At 40.0% G+C, this 14,022-nt stretch overlaps 1 protein-coding gene across 5 annotated transcripts in view; it reads left to right on the top strand.

The window, feature by feature from the left end:
• Window positions 1–14,022, top strand: part of LOC126212951 (zinc finger protein 43-like) — a 142,182-nt gene that overhangs the window by 113,986 nt on the left and 14,174 nt on the right. For 3 of the 5 annotated variants that reach the window (XM_049940469.1, XM_049940470.1, XM_049940468.1), the window contains one exon: window positions 6,875–6,912. The exons of the other annotated variants lie outside the window; for them this stretch is intronic. In XM_049940469.1, coding sequence (XP_049796426.1) covers window positions 6,875–6,912 — 38 coding nt within the window. The remainder of the gene's footprint in view (window positions 1–6,874; window positions 6,913–14,022) is intronic. 5 annotated transcript variants of the gene reach the window in all.

The raw sequence follows: 14,022 nt of genomic DNA, 5'->3' as shown, positions 1-14,022 counted from the left end.
GTCTAACTGCTGTGGTGTATATCCAGTGCATACCTCAGGGTCTTATGCCCCAGTTTTTGCCATAAGCCCTTCTGGTACTCACTAGAGTACAATTCGCCTTCGAGCAGATAATCTTAATGTGAGGAATTCATGTTAGTTTCTCAGCTAAGATTACCCCTAGATATTTCACTATCAACTTCACAGGTAGGGTTTCATTGAAAAGCTTTACATTCCAACTTGAGTGTTGGATATGCTTCTTTGTGATTGATACATCAGCCTTCTTAGGATTAACCTGTACATCCTGTTTAATGCACCAGTCTTCCACAATGTCAAGCGCACCTTGTGCCAAGTATTACTATGTCAAGGTCATCTGCTTATCCTTGGCAAAAACATTGACTAGAATTTAGTTCCTAAATGAGTTCATTCACCACTAGATTCCACAAAGTGGACAAAACTTCTCCTGGTGGACAACCTCTAGTGGCGTTAATTGCCATTTCATTCATTATTGTGGCCTCTAGCCTTCTTTCACTAAGTGCGGCCCTAGTTCACCCACATATAGAGGTCAGTAGATCATGCACCTTCGCTGCCCTAACCATGGCATCGAAGGTTGAATGACTAAAAGCCCCCTCGATGTCCAGGAAGATGCAGAGGGCTATTTCTTGAAAGCAAAGTGCTTTCTCCACCCTCCCAACAAATACATGGAGAGCTGTCTCACTTGATATATCTGGTTGTGTGTGTTTGGGTTTGAATGCGCAGGAGCCCTAGTTAACCTCCTCTCCCCAACATATACATTAACCAGACTGATTGGTCTCATATCCTTGGCCTTGTTATGATCAATTCTCCCTGGCTTTGGAATAAAGCAACCTTCACTGCCCTTCAGGCATTGGGAATGACTCCTGCTGCTAGGCTAATCCTGAATAACCTGCACAGGACTCTTACAAGATTCTCTCCTACTTTTTTCAAGAGAGCTGGAAAGAAGCCATCTGGGCCAGGTGGCTTGAACAGTTAGAATGTTCCCACTGCCCACTGGATTTTACTGAAATTTTCACACTCCTTAGCCAATTCCCAGTCCTCTCTTAGAGTGCCTGAGAAAAATGGCTCAAATGGCTCTGAGCACTATGGGACTTAACATCTATGGTCATCAGTCCCCTAGAACTTAGAACTACTTAAACCTAACTAACCTAAGGACATCACACAACACCCAGTCATCACGAGGGTGCCTGAGAACCATTGTTTCAGGGGTCACGTTCTGGTCTACTTTATCAGCCAGAGCATATTGAGGAAAATAAGTTTTGCGGAGCAGTTCCAGTGTCTCGTATGCTGTCTTCGTATATTCCCCTCCTCCTTCCTCAATGTACCTTCTGGATTAGTTGGTACTCTAGTGAGGATTTTGTGAAGCCTGGCTTGAGATAAGCACCTCCACATGCTGGTCACTTTAGAACCTTATGAAACCTTCTAAGATAAATACTAAATTAAATATCAGTGAAAACATGATAAACTGCCATCATATGCAACTGTCAAAATAAGTAAATACAAGAAAATATTTCTATACGAACAAGTGTATCATATCAGGTGAGATAATAATTTCCTGCTCATTTACATGGTGTTTTTGGTTACTATGTAGCACATACCAAGTATGAATTACAACCAGCTGAAGTGGAAATATCTTGATCTCATACTGCATAATAGTTAATTTGTTAAAAAAAGTACTTAAGACAGATTCACTAAGGATAAAGGTAAAGGTGTAGTGTAAAATATGCTGTCTTTTTGTGTATGGAAGTGTGGAGTATATTTAGCTCTGGTCAAATTAATCGAGTAGTTTGTCAAATTTTAGATACCCTGGATCCAGTTGAGTTCCAGACAAATTATGTATTCACTGTACAGTTTGATGTATTGGTTATGCGCCGGCCGGTGTGGCCGTGCGGTTAAAGGCGCTTCAGTCTGGAACCGCGTGACCGCTACGGTCGCAGGTTCGAATCCTGCCTCGGGCATGGATGTGTGTGATGTTCTTAGGTTAGTTAGGTTTAATTAGTTCTAAGTTCTAGGCGACTGATGACCTCAGAAGTTAAGTCGCATAGTGCTCAGAGCCATTGGTTATGCTTGTGGCAGTTTTGGCTTACCAGTAGTACAATTTAGTGTTATTGTAATCAGTGTTTATAAAAATTGATATATTAGTGATGAATTGAATTTTAGTGGTTTTCTATGTAATATTTGTGAATAATATTTTATAGCTGGAAAGTGACAAATTAGCAGTTAGCTATAAATCTGGTTTTTTGAGACAATGGTCAGCAGAGTTAGAATATTTCATTTGTTGAATCCTTTGTTTATTTCTGTTCCTCGCTTATTTTGGCCACATTCATCTTTTGTTCATCAGTGAGTTTATGAGTATATTTAAATGTGTGACAAAAATTCTACTTGCTATCATGGCATTGACCTTGGAAAAGTCCTAAAATTCCTCAAAGATACTAGTGCAAAAGTTATATGAATGTGAATTTAAATACTGCCTTAGTCATTAGCTTACTCTCACAGGAAGGTATTCCCAATGGATAGCAGATTAGTGGCATTTCTCATGGCATGGGAGGAATATAGTTCACCAGAGCAAAATATTAAGTGTATATTTGTTGGTGTTTCAATGTTAAATGAGAAATGTTCAGTGTCAATCATTTGAATTTAGATCCAGGCTCTGTCTTAGGCACTCAAAAAGTTTGGTTTTGGTCTGAAAAGAATTTCTTAGAAAATAGACAGAGGTGTGTTTTGGATCATATATATATATAATGTGTGTGTGTGTGTGTGTGTGTGTGTGTGTGTGTGTGTGTGTGTGTGTGTGTGTGTGTGTGTGGCGCGCGCGCGTGTATACCCGTCCTGTTTTCCCCCTAAGGTAAGTCTTTCCGCTCCAGGGATTGGAATGACTCCTTACCTTCTCCCTTAAAACCCAAATCCTTTTGTCTTTCCCTTTCCTTCCCTCTTTCCTGACGAGGCAACTGTTGGTTGTGAAAGCTAGAATTTTGTGTGTATGTTTGTGTTTGTTTGTGTGTCTGTCGACCTGCCAGCACTTTCATTTGGTAAGTCACATCATCTTTGTTTTATATATATATATATATATAATATATATATATATATACACACACACACACTTACATTATGAATATAATAGAGGGAAACATTCCACATGGGAAAAATATATCTAAAAACAAAGATGTGACTTACCAAATGAAAGTGCTGGCAGGTTGATAGACACACAAACATACACACAAAATTCAAGCTTTCGCAACCAACGGTTGCTTCATCAGGAAAGAGGGAAGGAGAGGGAAAGACGAAAGGATGTGGGTTTTAAGGGAGAGGGTAAAGAGTCATTCCAATGCCGGGAGTGGAATGACTTACCTTAGGGGGGAAAAAAGGACAGGTATACACACACGTATTCATCTGCACATACACAGACATTTGCCTGTACATATGTCTGCTTGTGTCTGTGTGTGCGAGTGTATACCTGCCCTTTTTCTCCCTTAAGGTAAGTCTTTCCGCTCCCGGGATTGGAATGACTCCTTACCCACTCCCTTAAAACCCACAGACTTTCATCTTTCCCTCTCCTTCCCTATTCCCTGATAAAGCAACCGTTGGTTGTGAAAGCTTGAATTTTGTGTGTATGTTTGTGTTTGTTTGTGTGTCTATCAACCTGCCAGCACTTTTGTTTGGTAAGTCACTATATACTTCCATTGTTGTATTATCTTGCTCGTTCACTAGATATGTAACCACAGCAGCATGAAGCTCTTGCTGGAGTGACACATACATGTGTTGCTCTTTTGTGACTGCATGCAAGCTGTACTCTGGCAGCATAACACAACTGCAAAGTATTTCTGAGCACTGCTGTAAGCTAACAAAACACTCCAAATACTGTTCCCTGCATATTTGCAGAGACACTTTGACCTACTTGCTGTAATATGTTTGCAGTACAAATACAATTGCTGTGCTTTACTGAGATGGTATTAGAAATGTGGAACAATATTTTTTTTTTCCCTTCTCAATTACAGGCCAGCTAAGGTTTTACATTTCTTTATACTACTCCTTCATCTGTACACTTTCTTGTTTCCACTCGTGTGACATCCAGTTTCTATTTTCTCTTTTTGGAACTATTTTGCTGTGGAGTATTTATCAACTCAATTCTGTTTCTGTATTAGGTTTTAAATTTCTTGCATATTTATACAAGTTTCTTGTAGGTCTTGGTGCAGTTCTGTAAGCCAATCAGTTCTTTTCTTAAGTTTTTAGTACTTCTGCACAGGTTTTCTTTTTAGTATGATAAGATTCATTAGCTTTCTTTGCCAAATTTTGTCTCCAGTTATTTTTGTACATATTTATCTATACTTCTGTATTGTTTCTGAATTTAAATGTTTGTACTGGTGTTCTGTTTCCTAATATCTTTTCTTTTTTCATAATTTTCTCTATCATTTGTTGATTCTAAAATTAGTGTTTGTGATTCAGATCTGTATTCTGGCCAAATGACTGCCTTGCAAGTTGGAGGTTCTGCAATTTTGGAGAAAGAATTTTTACTATAAACATCTTCTGTTAACAGAAATGCAAAGACCACCTTTCATAGTCTACCTTTTGTGGCTCCATTTTCCCCACCATTTGGCTACATGACTTCTCATAGATCCTTAAATTTTTCTTCCCCTGATACTTCGTATTTGATTGGGATATTGCAGTCCTGTTGTTACCCACCACTGCTTCTTACCAGAGGAGATGAGTAGTCATGCTTCTCCTACCGTTTTTCTTTCTCTCTGTTTTGTGCTTTCTCTACACTGCGAGTATTACTAAATTATCTACAAAAGTTGAACAGACAATTTTGACACCCATTTTCTAACCAAGTAGTATTCAACTTCTGGTATTGGATTCTGACAACTGTTCCATGTTCACTTTTCTAGTATGGTCTGAAAGAAGAATGGAGTTATGCCTTTGCCTTGGCTAAAGTCTGTTGTTATCTCAAATTAGGCTGTAGTTCTTTTAAGACAACCCGTGTTGTCTTCTGTATCTCAGATTCTTTAAGAATTTTCAATAAAAGCAGTCTTGCTTTATAGTCATAAGCCTTCTAAAATTTTACAGATGTATTCCAATAGTATTTTGCTCCTTTAGCCCTTAACAATTTGCCCTTCAGAGGACCATCCTGCCCTAAGCTATCTCTACTATATCTCCTATTCTGGAATTGTTAGTGTTGTTTTCTCCTTGAACTTTTCGTGGAATTTCTTTTAATCTTCTGTGAACGTGGCTATCTCTTATTACAGGCCAGGAATCTTACTTTTATGATTCAGTGATAATAGTCAATTTCAACAGGTATCTATGTCTGACTCTGGAAATCATCACCTTCTTGGAATTGTGCTTCATTATTGGCACATAAGCTATCTGATATTCTCAAATCATATTATTGTTGACCTCATATCTTTTTAGTGGTGTATGTGGGTGGCGGGGGGGGGGGGGGTGTTATCTGGCAACAATGTAGCTAAATGTCTTTTTCTTACCATTTTTCCTTTTTTCTTACATCCACAGTCAGGCAGACATAAACATTTTCTCCTTGGACTGTTATGGAAAGTATTTATTCAAAATTAATTTGGCAGCTGTACAATTCTCAAGTGGTAGCCCAGTGTGACATCTGAATCCTTTATAATTCTTTTGAGGTAATACTTTCCTTGTGTTAACCATGTTCACAGATTGCATATTCATCAAAAGACAGGAGTCTTCATAATCTGTATGTCCAGACAATGGTAGTACTTCATGTACTAATTTCTTTCAGTCATGTCATACTGCACATCTTAATATCCACTCCCTAAGCACTAGTTATGACATTTAATAATTTTGATGTAGTTCATAGTAAAATTTCACTGGAGAATGGCATAAGTCAAAATTCCAGTTGTGAATAAATACATTTAATAGCACTTTTATGCAGAAAATGTTCTCATCTGCATCCTGTGCTAGTCTGAGGATAAAAATTTAATAAAATTTTTATGTTTTCCTCTAGCACTTTATCAGATGCTTCTCAATATTGTTCTCAGGACTGTTTTACTTTCTGAATTGTTCTTGTTGCCCTGATTTGTTACTGCATGTGCATTAATTATTTTGTACCTCTCATCTAAATATTGAATTATGGCAGGGAGAGAGTCTTTCTGGAGGTAATGAAAAATTTGCTACTGATTGCAAAATAGATTTGCCATTTATAAATGCAGAGCCTAGTACTGGAGGAGTTTCACGAATTTCTTCCCTGTGTTCTCTTTGAAAAATCTATTGTTCTCTGAATGTTGTATTTCTTCATCTGTGAATGTGCTTTTTTGTAATGCCAGTTTTAACTTGTCCATTTACAATGTCTGAAAGTATTTTGAGTCTGCCAATATTTATTAATGTTTGTATATTTAATGGTCCAAGCGTGTATATAGTTCTGAGTGTGAACTTAGGTTGGGTTTAGAAGTCACTCCTCACCTCTGCAAGTTGGTCTGGGCTGGCCAGAGCACAAAGGCCCAAATGTGTCACTTACGATGATCGATTCATCTCTCACTTTTCATAATAAAAAAAAATGAATGAAAATCTTACACAATACATAAGTACATGACAGATGAAAGATGTTTTGGTCATTTTTCTTTGTGAAGTGTCTAGTAGGAAGTATGGGTACAACCAAATTACTGGCTTATGTAGATATTTACAGAACTGAAGACAAAGTGAGGAAATGGAGAGTGAATTCTTACTGACATTCTGTTTCATTAACTGAAACTGTTTATCATGTCCTCTTTAATGATATTTTCAAGCCTCACTTACAGCATTTTGTGGACCAATCATATGTTGGTGGGCATTAATTGAATTATATTTATTTACTGTCTCATCAGTTGTAAGTCACAGGCAATTTCTTCATATATTTCAGGTGGAAACCTCAACAAGATACGCATCTGATAGTGCAAGGTAAGTTTTCATAATTCACTGCAGAACTTTTTGAGAAACATAAATTTTTATTGCTTGTGAAAGTACGTCAGATATAAAATGCCCTACTGTAATTACTCAGTATCACCGATAAGCAACAACATTACAAGGCAGTATGGTCAGTACTGCTATTCTCTGCAACAACCATTATGTGACTGTTCCTAGATAAATAGAGCAAATGTCTAATATCTGTACAGGTAAATAAAAGTTCAGGTGGAATGTCAGCAGCTGTATTGGACTGAATTCAGAATGTCACATGACTCACTGAAATTCAGCAGGTTCCTCTTGATGAGCCCAAGCTAATATACTGCAATAGAAAAGTAAGAAGGAAGGGTGAGTGGCTACATATCCAAAAATTGGAGCTGATTCCTGGCCTTCCAGATTAATGAACATAGTGTTGAACAGCTCTTTCAATGCTGTGGCACAGTGGTGCTCAGGAAGCACACAAGTTTGTAGTGGTGACAGTGTACAGGCCACCATCAAGAAGAATCTTAAGTAGCTGGTGCCACTTTCAGTAAGGCTGTGAAGACTTAACCGGTGAATCCTCATTCTCTTTGTTTCTCCTTTGTCCCGGTGTGTTCCTGAAGGCTGGCCCATTCATTACACACATTACAGGTGACAAGGTAATGGATAATGCCAAGCTCCAGGTCAACAGGTAGGGTTCGCACGTACACTCTTATACAGTCCAGGCCCAGAGATGGGTAACTGCCTAAGCTGTTACCTTCCCAAATCCCAATTCGTCCCTCTGTCAGGAGTTCGGGAGGTGTGACCTGAGGTATGAACAGTCATTTACGGTGGGGTGAATCCCCCCTCTGAGGGTGCCCCCAGTTGGAAGGAGCATGCCATTGTAGATGTTGGCAACCATGGGGATTTATTTATTTATTTTTTTGCAATGACTCACCATCTTACTGTGTGTCTACTATACGTAAACAGAATGAGGCTAAAGATTTGAAGACCCTCCCAACTGCACCTCGGTTCCTCATGGTATCATGCACTGGAGGTGGTCCGTCCTTTGCTACAGTTAATGTGTGCATTATTCTGAAAGGTGGTGTTGCAGTTGCAGGCCCTGTGAACTCCTATTCCCATTTATGTAATGCAACTGTGCTTCTGAAGATGTATTGTGATTCTCAAGCTCAACTGCTTACAGCATCACATATACAGAGCTATCCTTTTCATGTGGAGAACCATCTTACACTGAACTCTTCGCAAGGTGTTATTTACATTCTGATGCTTGATGGCCTCACTGAGTAATGTTTGCCTCAAAGATTAAGGCAGGCTATGAAGTCATCACGGTCCAACCATAAATTACAAACCAGATGAGTTCCTACAAGTGTCAACATTATAATAAAACACGTATCTTGTCAAAACATGGCCAAATTTGTTACTCTTGGCAGAGATGCTCACGAGGGCAGCAGTTTGCCTCCTTTGTGCTGTATCAATTGTAATCCCATGAATTTCCCATGTGTCTTAACAAGCAAGCCGATTAGGAGATCCGAGTGGTAGACACCAAACTCCACTTTGTCACTCACAGTTGTTAGCTTGTCAAAATCTGTGAATTTTACGATTGACATTTGCAGTATCGTTTTTGCTATGCTATGCATAATATAGGATATGCCCACCCAGACTTGCGACCCCAAGTTCAGTATTGCAGTAGTGAAGTCACCCAGGTCACAGTAGCATCCCCATCTGCTCCTACAGCTGCGCAACAAGCCATCAGATCTTTGCCCCTGGTGGTGAAATAACCTGTTACACAACTGGCAGGCTGAAAGGACAAAAGCAGTACTCCTGCAAAAGACTTTCTACAGTTAAAAACAGTCTTCATCTGCCAACTAGAAAGTTCTAAGAGCTCAAACAAAAACAAACTTTTTTCTCCTTACCTGATTTAGAGATCTTCTTCAGTGGTATTGCAACATATACTCTCACCTGGCTGACCTCAATTTTGCTGGTGCCCACTGCCTACTGGTTTTCTGCCATAGAATTCACAGGCTGACTAAGGGAGAATGCCAATATGTTTGCAGAGCTCATGGAACAGGATTCTCCAGCCTCTGCCTCCTGTAGCAGTGGATTTTTGAAGGCTGGCACTCAGCAGCCACCAAGGTGACTAACCTTCATTTGTTCCCTCCTCCCCAATCCCCATTCCCTGTTATGACTCTTCTCCAATGGAACAGTCATGGCATTAGATCCAACAAGGAGGAGTTACAGCTGCTCTTGGAATTGCAGTGTCCACTTGTTTTCTGCTTCCAAGAAAAAAATTGTCATATTAAAAATTGTCCTCACAACCCCTTTGATCGCTCATGTTTCCTTCTGCTCCTCTGTGATGTTCCCCCAAGGACAGCATTATACCTCATGGGGGAGCCATGCTGGTCATCCATCTCATTGAACACTCGACTGCTAGCTGTTGCAGTCTATATTTTCCTTCCTCATTTCACCTTTTGTCTACATAACGTCTGTTACTAAGTCAGACTTACTCCAGCTCATTGGTCAGTTCCCTCACGCCTTTTTGCTGCTTGGCGATTTTAATGCCCACCATCTGCTTCGGTGCTCTGGGAGAACCTGTCCAAGAGGTTCCCTCTTAGCTGACTTCCAGAATCATATCTTAGCACTGGAGCACTCACGTTCCTTTCAGATTCCATGGACATTTGTTACCATTTGGACCTCTCGTTCTGCACTGTATAGCTCGCTCATCATCTTGAATGGCCCATTCCCTCTGACACATACTCAGGTGATCAATTTCTGTGTGCTATCCATTTGCCGACTCCTATCCCACCTGAGTGCAGATCCAATTGGCAGCTTTCCAAGGCCAACCGGAGGCTTTACCCCTCTCTCACGACATTTACACAGCTGTGATGACCACATAAAGTATCTTCCAAACGTTATCCTTACCGCCAAAGTATGTTCCATACCATGCACTTTAAGTTTACTGTAGCATGTTCTGTTCCCTGGTGGACTGAGGCATGCAGCAATGTGTTTCGCTTGCGGAGATGTGCTCTCCACATTTTAAACAATCATCATGATACATCTGCTGGAGTTCTGGTATCCTGTAGTCCATACATCTGGGACTTCAGAGGCCATCTTACACATTTACTAGAGGAAGTTTTGAAAGACTAAAGTTGTCTCTAGGTTTATATGGTTCAGATTTGTCACACATTTATCCAGGAAAACGGGATGCCTGAATGCTCGTTGTATCATTGCCTTTGCTATCACCATTAACCATATGGACTCTCCCTCCAGGCATCTCAGCTCCCTTTTCGTCAAGGATTTTACAATCGGTTTCAGTTCTAAATCAACTTGCCTCCTTAAGCCAGTGACGTTAGCTATGGTTTCGTGTGTTTCCAGCCAGTCAATGCTGTACATAACTACCCCCTGCTCATATATTGCAGGAAAGTAGTTTGCTTTCACTTTAGCCTAATTAGGATTAGAGTGAACGTCAGTACATCAAAGCTTCAAATGATGCAGAGACTTGCATACTGCTCGTTTTTATGCAATTTTGATGAAAAATATCAGTCAGAAATATCCTCAGAGGTATGAACTGAAGTCATGGTAGCGTCGAACATTGTACAACAGCTGGTTTGTATTGGTGAAGTGACAACACAATTCTTTAGGTGGCCTTAAATCACCAAGAGCTCCATACCTCGAACAACATCTAAATTTACTGTTACACGTTTTGTGGTTTTGCACATTGTCTCAGGCAAAGTATCCTACATAAACACGCTGTAAAATCTCATGATTTTAAATTTTCTGGTGAGTCTAAGCAGATCTATGTTTTTACCCTTCTTTTCAGTACCATTGCTGTGGGCGTTTTTTTAATGTACAACCCAAGCCATCTTCTGTATTGTAAATAGAGGCCTTTACCTATAGCGATGGCCTCCATGGTCATATTGCGCCTTTTAGTTGCTTGTAATTACTTTTCACTTTTTCAGGCATTCTCTAGTGCTTGAAATATATCAGCTCTCCTAGCTAATGAAACCAGTGGCTGACAGCCCAGCAAATGTAGGTATCAAAGCCAGAATTATTCCACCTGGGCGTTTTAACACATCATTTCCTTCCTTTTTTCTGCCTCAAGGCACCTTTTGGAGCTGTCACCAATTTTTTAAACATCCCATAGGTTTTTCTTCTTCTTTAGTATGCAGTGAGATGCATTCAGTATTGCTTGAAGGTTAGTACAGTACCCAATTTAAGTTCTAGCAAACATTTCCTTATCAACAGCATATGCAGAAATAGGTTGTCCTACATGAATATCCGTCCCTTGACGTACCTGTGCAGTGTTATCAGTGAGTATTTGGTGTGCAATATGGTGATTTTTATTTGTAGTGTAGGCGCTGATGTGCTCTTTGCACACATTTTTTAATGCGTCAAAGCCCTTATCACCATAATCTTGGTGCTATTTCAATTTTGTTCCAGCTCCACAGAAATTATATCCAGAGATACAAACTTCTGATGACAGATTCTCGAGAATACCACCTCCAACTTTGTTGATACATTTCCTAGTACTTGTCACATTACTGCATGGTTTGAACTTTGCTTTTCATATTACGGTTCAAATGGCTCTGAGCACTATGGGACTCAACTGCTGTGGTCATCAGTCCCCTAGAACTTAGAAGTAATTAAACCTAACTAACCTAAGGACACACACATCCATGCCCAAGGCAGGATTCGAACCTGCGACCGTAGCAGTCGCACGGCTCTGGACTGCGCGCCTAGAACCGCGAGACCACCGCGGCCGGCTTCGTATTACGTAGCAGTTTGCGAGTGTTCACCCAACTGTTGAGCTTCGATGAGAAACTAAACCATTTCATCAAAGCCCTGTTCCCTCAACATCGTACAATCTGCTCTATGAGGAACATAATGGGTTTAAAGCTATCCCGTAGTTCGTTTGTGACATCAATGGGTTTGTTCTTAATTCTGTGGTGAATAATGCGATTATACTTGTCAATGATCTGTGCCTGTATGTTCAGCCATTTGCACATACGTTGAAGATTAAATTGCTTCCACATTCGGTTTTTCATGGTCCAGTTCAACCATTTGGCAATACTAGTTTCCAAATGGGAGAATGTTGAGTAGTGATTTATCCAACATCATTCCAATTCTGCTTTGAAATGCCTGTCGTAAAATTCACTTCCATCATATTCCTCAAGGTTGTTGTGGCGTCGAGTTAGTCCTGTCTGCAACAATTGTTTAGAAACCTCTCAAACCTCCTTCCGTGTCTTTACTTTCAAAGCTAAGGCCCAAGCAAATTTGGAATGTGTGTCTCTGACCGTGAGAATGTACTTGACACCATTATTTGATTTTAAGTAGTCTTGCGTATCTGAGATCAGCCTGCCATGCATAATCCATTCCTTGTATTATCAGAAATATTCTGCATGCAAGTCTGTAAAGCTCGTGGACAATTCTCTCCCCAATTACTTGACGACGCATATTTTTCAAAGCTCAGGTAAGATCGATAATATTTCGCTCATGTGACCAGCATTCTCTTCACCAGCTGAAGCTGTAAACAGTCTTAATTGAGCTATGATTTCATTTACTTACCACAATTTGTATACTCTAGAAGTAGGTTGTTTAGTCTTTCAGACTAAACTTCGGTTATTTTACCTGCACTATGTGGAACTGCTATGCTGGTACAGTTACAATCCTGTATTTGTCACTCTCTGAAATTTCCATTCATTTTTTTGCTGAGTGGGTCAGGAGTCAACTACACAAAGGAAGCAGTTCCACGAGTATGGGGATGTGTAGAGGAGACTGGGCTTTTTTAGGTTAGAGGGTCTCAGGTAAGTGCAGAAAGGGCTTCAGTTTCAAAGGCTGCAAGTAGAACACCGAAAGAGGGTAGATACAACCACAATAAAGGTATGGAAATAAGTTCAGCTGAAATTTTTCAAGAGACCTATCCATGTACACAAAGAATAGATGAGATACAGGTGGTGTAGTGTTAATTGCTGGTGGAAGTAGTTTACCCTGTAGTGAAATTTAAGTAGATAGTTCCTTTGAGGTACTATGGGTAGTGATCAGTTAAAAGCTCTGGGCTGAGATGCCGTTTTCGATCTGTAAAGCTACTACTTCCTGGCGTTTCGTTGCCAACTTTGGAGGTGAGTCAGTTATGGCTGCCAGGCAGTGGAATTCCCGTTCATATAGAGGGCACCAACATACGTTCAATTGGGACCGACTATAAGTCTCTTTGACTAGCGTCATTATTCTCAATCGAATGTAATCGATCGTCAAATTGTTGGTGGAGAGGCGACCACCGTATCCTGTGTAACTGTAAGCCTTCCTCTTTTCTGTTGAAATTATTGTGGTGTTCCTTAATCTCTATAGCTTTCCTATACATACGTGCATAATAATAGATGTCCTGGCTAACACGCTTGTCTCACTAAATTTTATTTCATGATCACAGTCTATAAAAACGTGTTCCGCTACAGCTGATTTGTCAGTATATCCCAGTCGACAGTTTCTTTTGTGTTCCGTTCAGAGGGTATTGACATTTCTTATCGTTGTTCCAATATAAACCTTCCCACAACCACATGCAATTTTATATTCGTCAATCTTGTACATTCACTAATCTTGGGCAGTAAAAATCTTCTGGGTTTGAGAAAGGCGTCTTGCAACAGTCGCCAAGACGTCGAAATTTTATAGTTGACAATGCGGCTTCAAACCCAGAAGAATTTTATTGAGTGTGACAACGGACGCGGAAGCTTACGTTTACACTCACTAATCTTCTTTGTAGGTCTAAAGATTGTTTAAACTTGAAACTTGGCCAGAACTTTACCAATACAGTCCGTAATATTGCGAATAATTGGAAGAAAAACTACCCTCTATATATTGGCGAAAATAAATGTTTAATGCCAGTGGTAGGCATAAAGCGTCGTCCGAAACCGTACTGAATGGCGTCTCTGAAAATTATTTTGAACAATGGGTACAGAAGCGCGAAAACATCCTTGACATCATAATAGCCCTGACCAAGCAGGGATTAGTGACCACAATGTTGTTGAGCCATGAAGAGTTCACAAGAGTGAATACTGTAACATCGAGACTGACCAAAATAAATGCAAAATTCACCCTTAAAGCAGGTACAAATTCGCTTGACACATTCCGAAGATACAG

The sequence above is a fragment of the Schistocerca nitens genome, chromosome 11, assembly GCF_023898315.1.
Source record: "Schistocerca nitens isolate TAMUIC-IGC-003100 chromosome 11, iqSchNite1.1, whole genome shotgun sequence".
In the NCBI taxonomy this organism is placed as follows: Eukaryota; Metazoa; Arthropoda; class Insecta; order Orthoptera; family Acrididae; genus Schistocerca; species Schistocerca nitens.
Note: the sequence above shows the minus strand (reverse complement) of the source record. Positions and strands in the feature narration are given on the sequence as shown.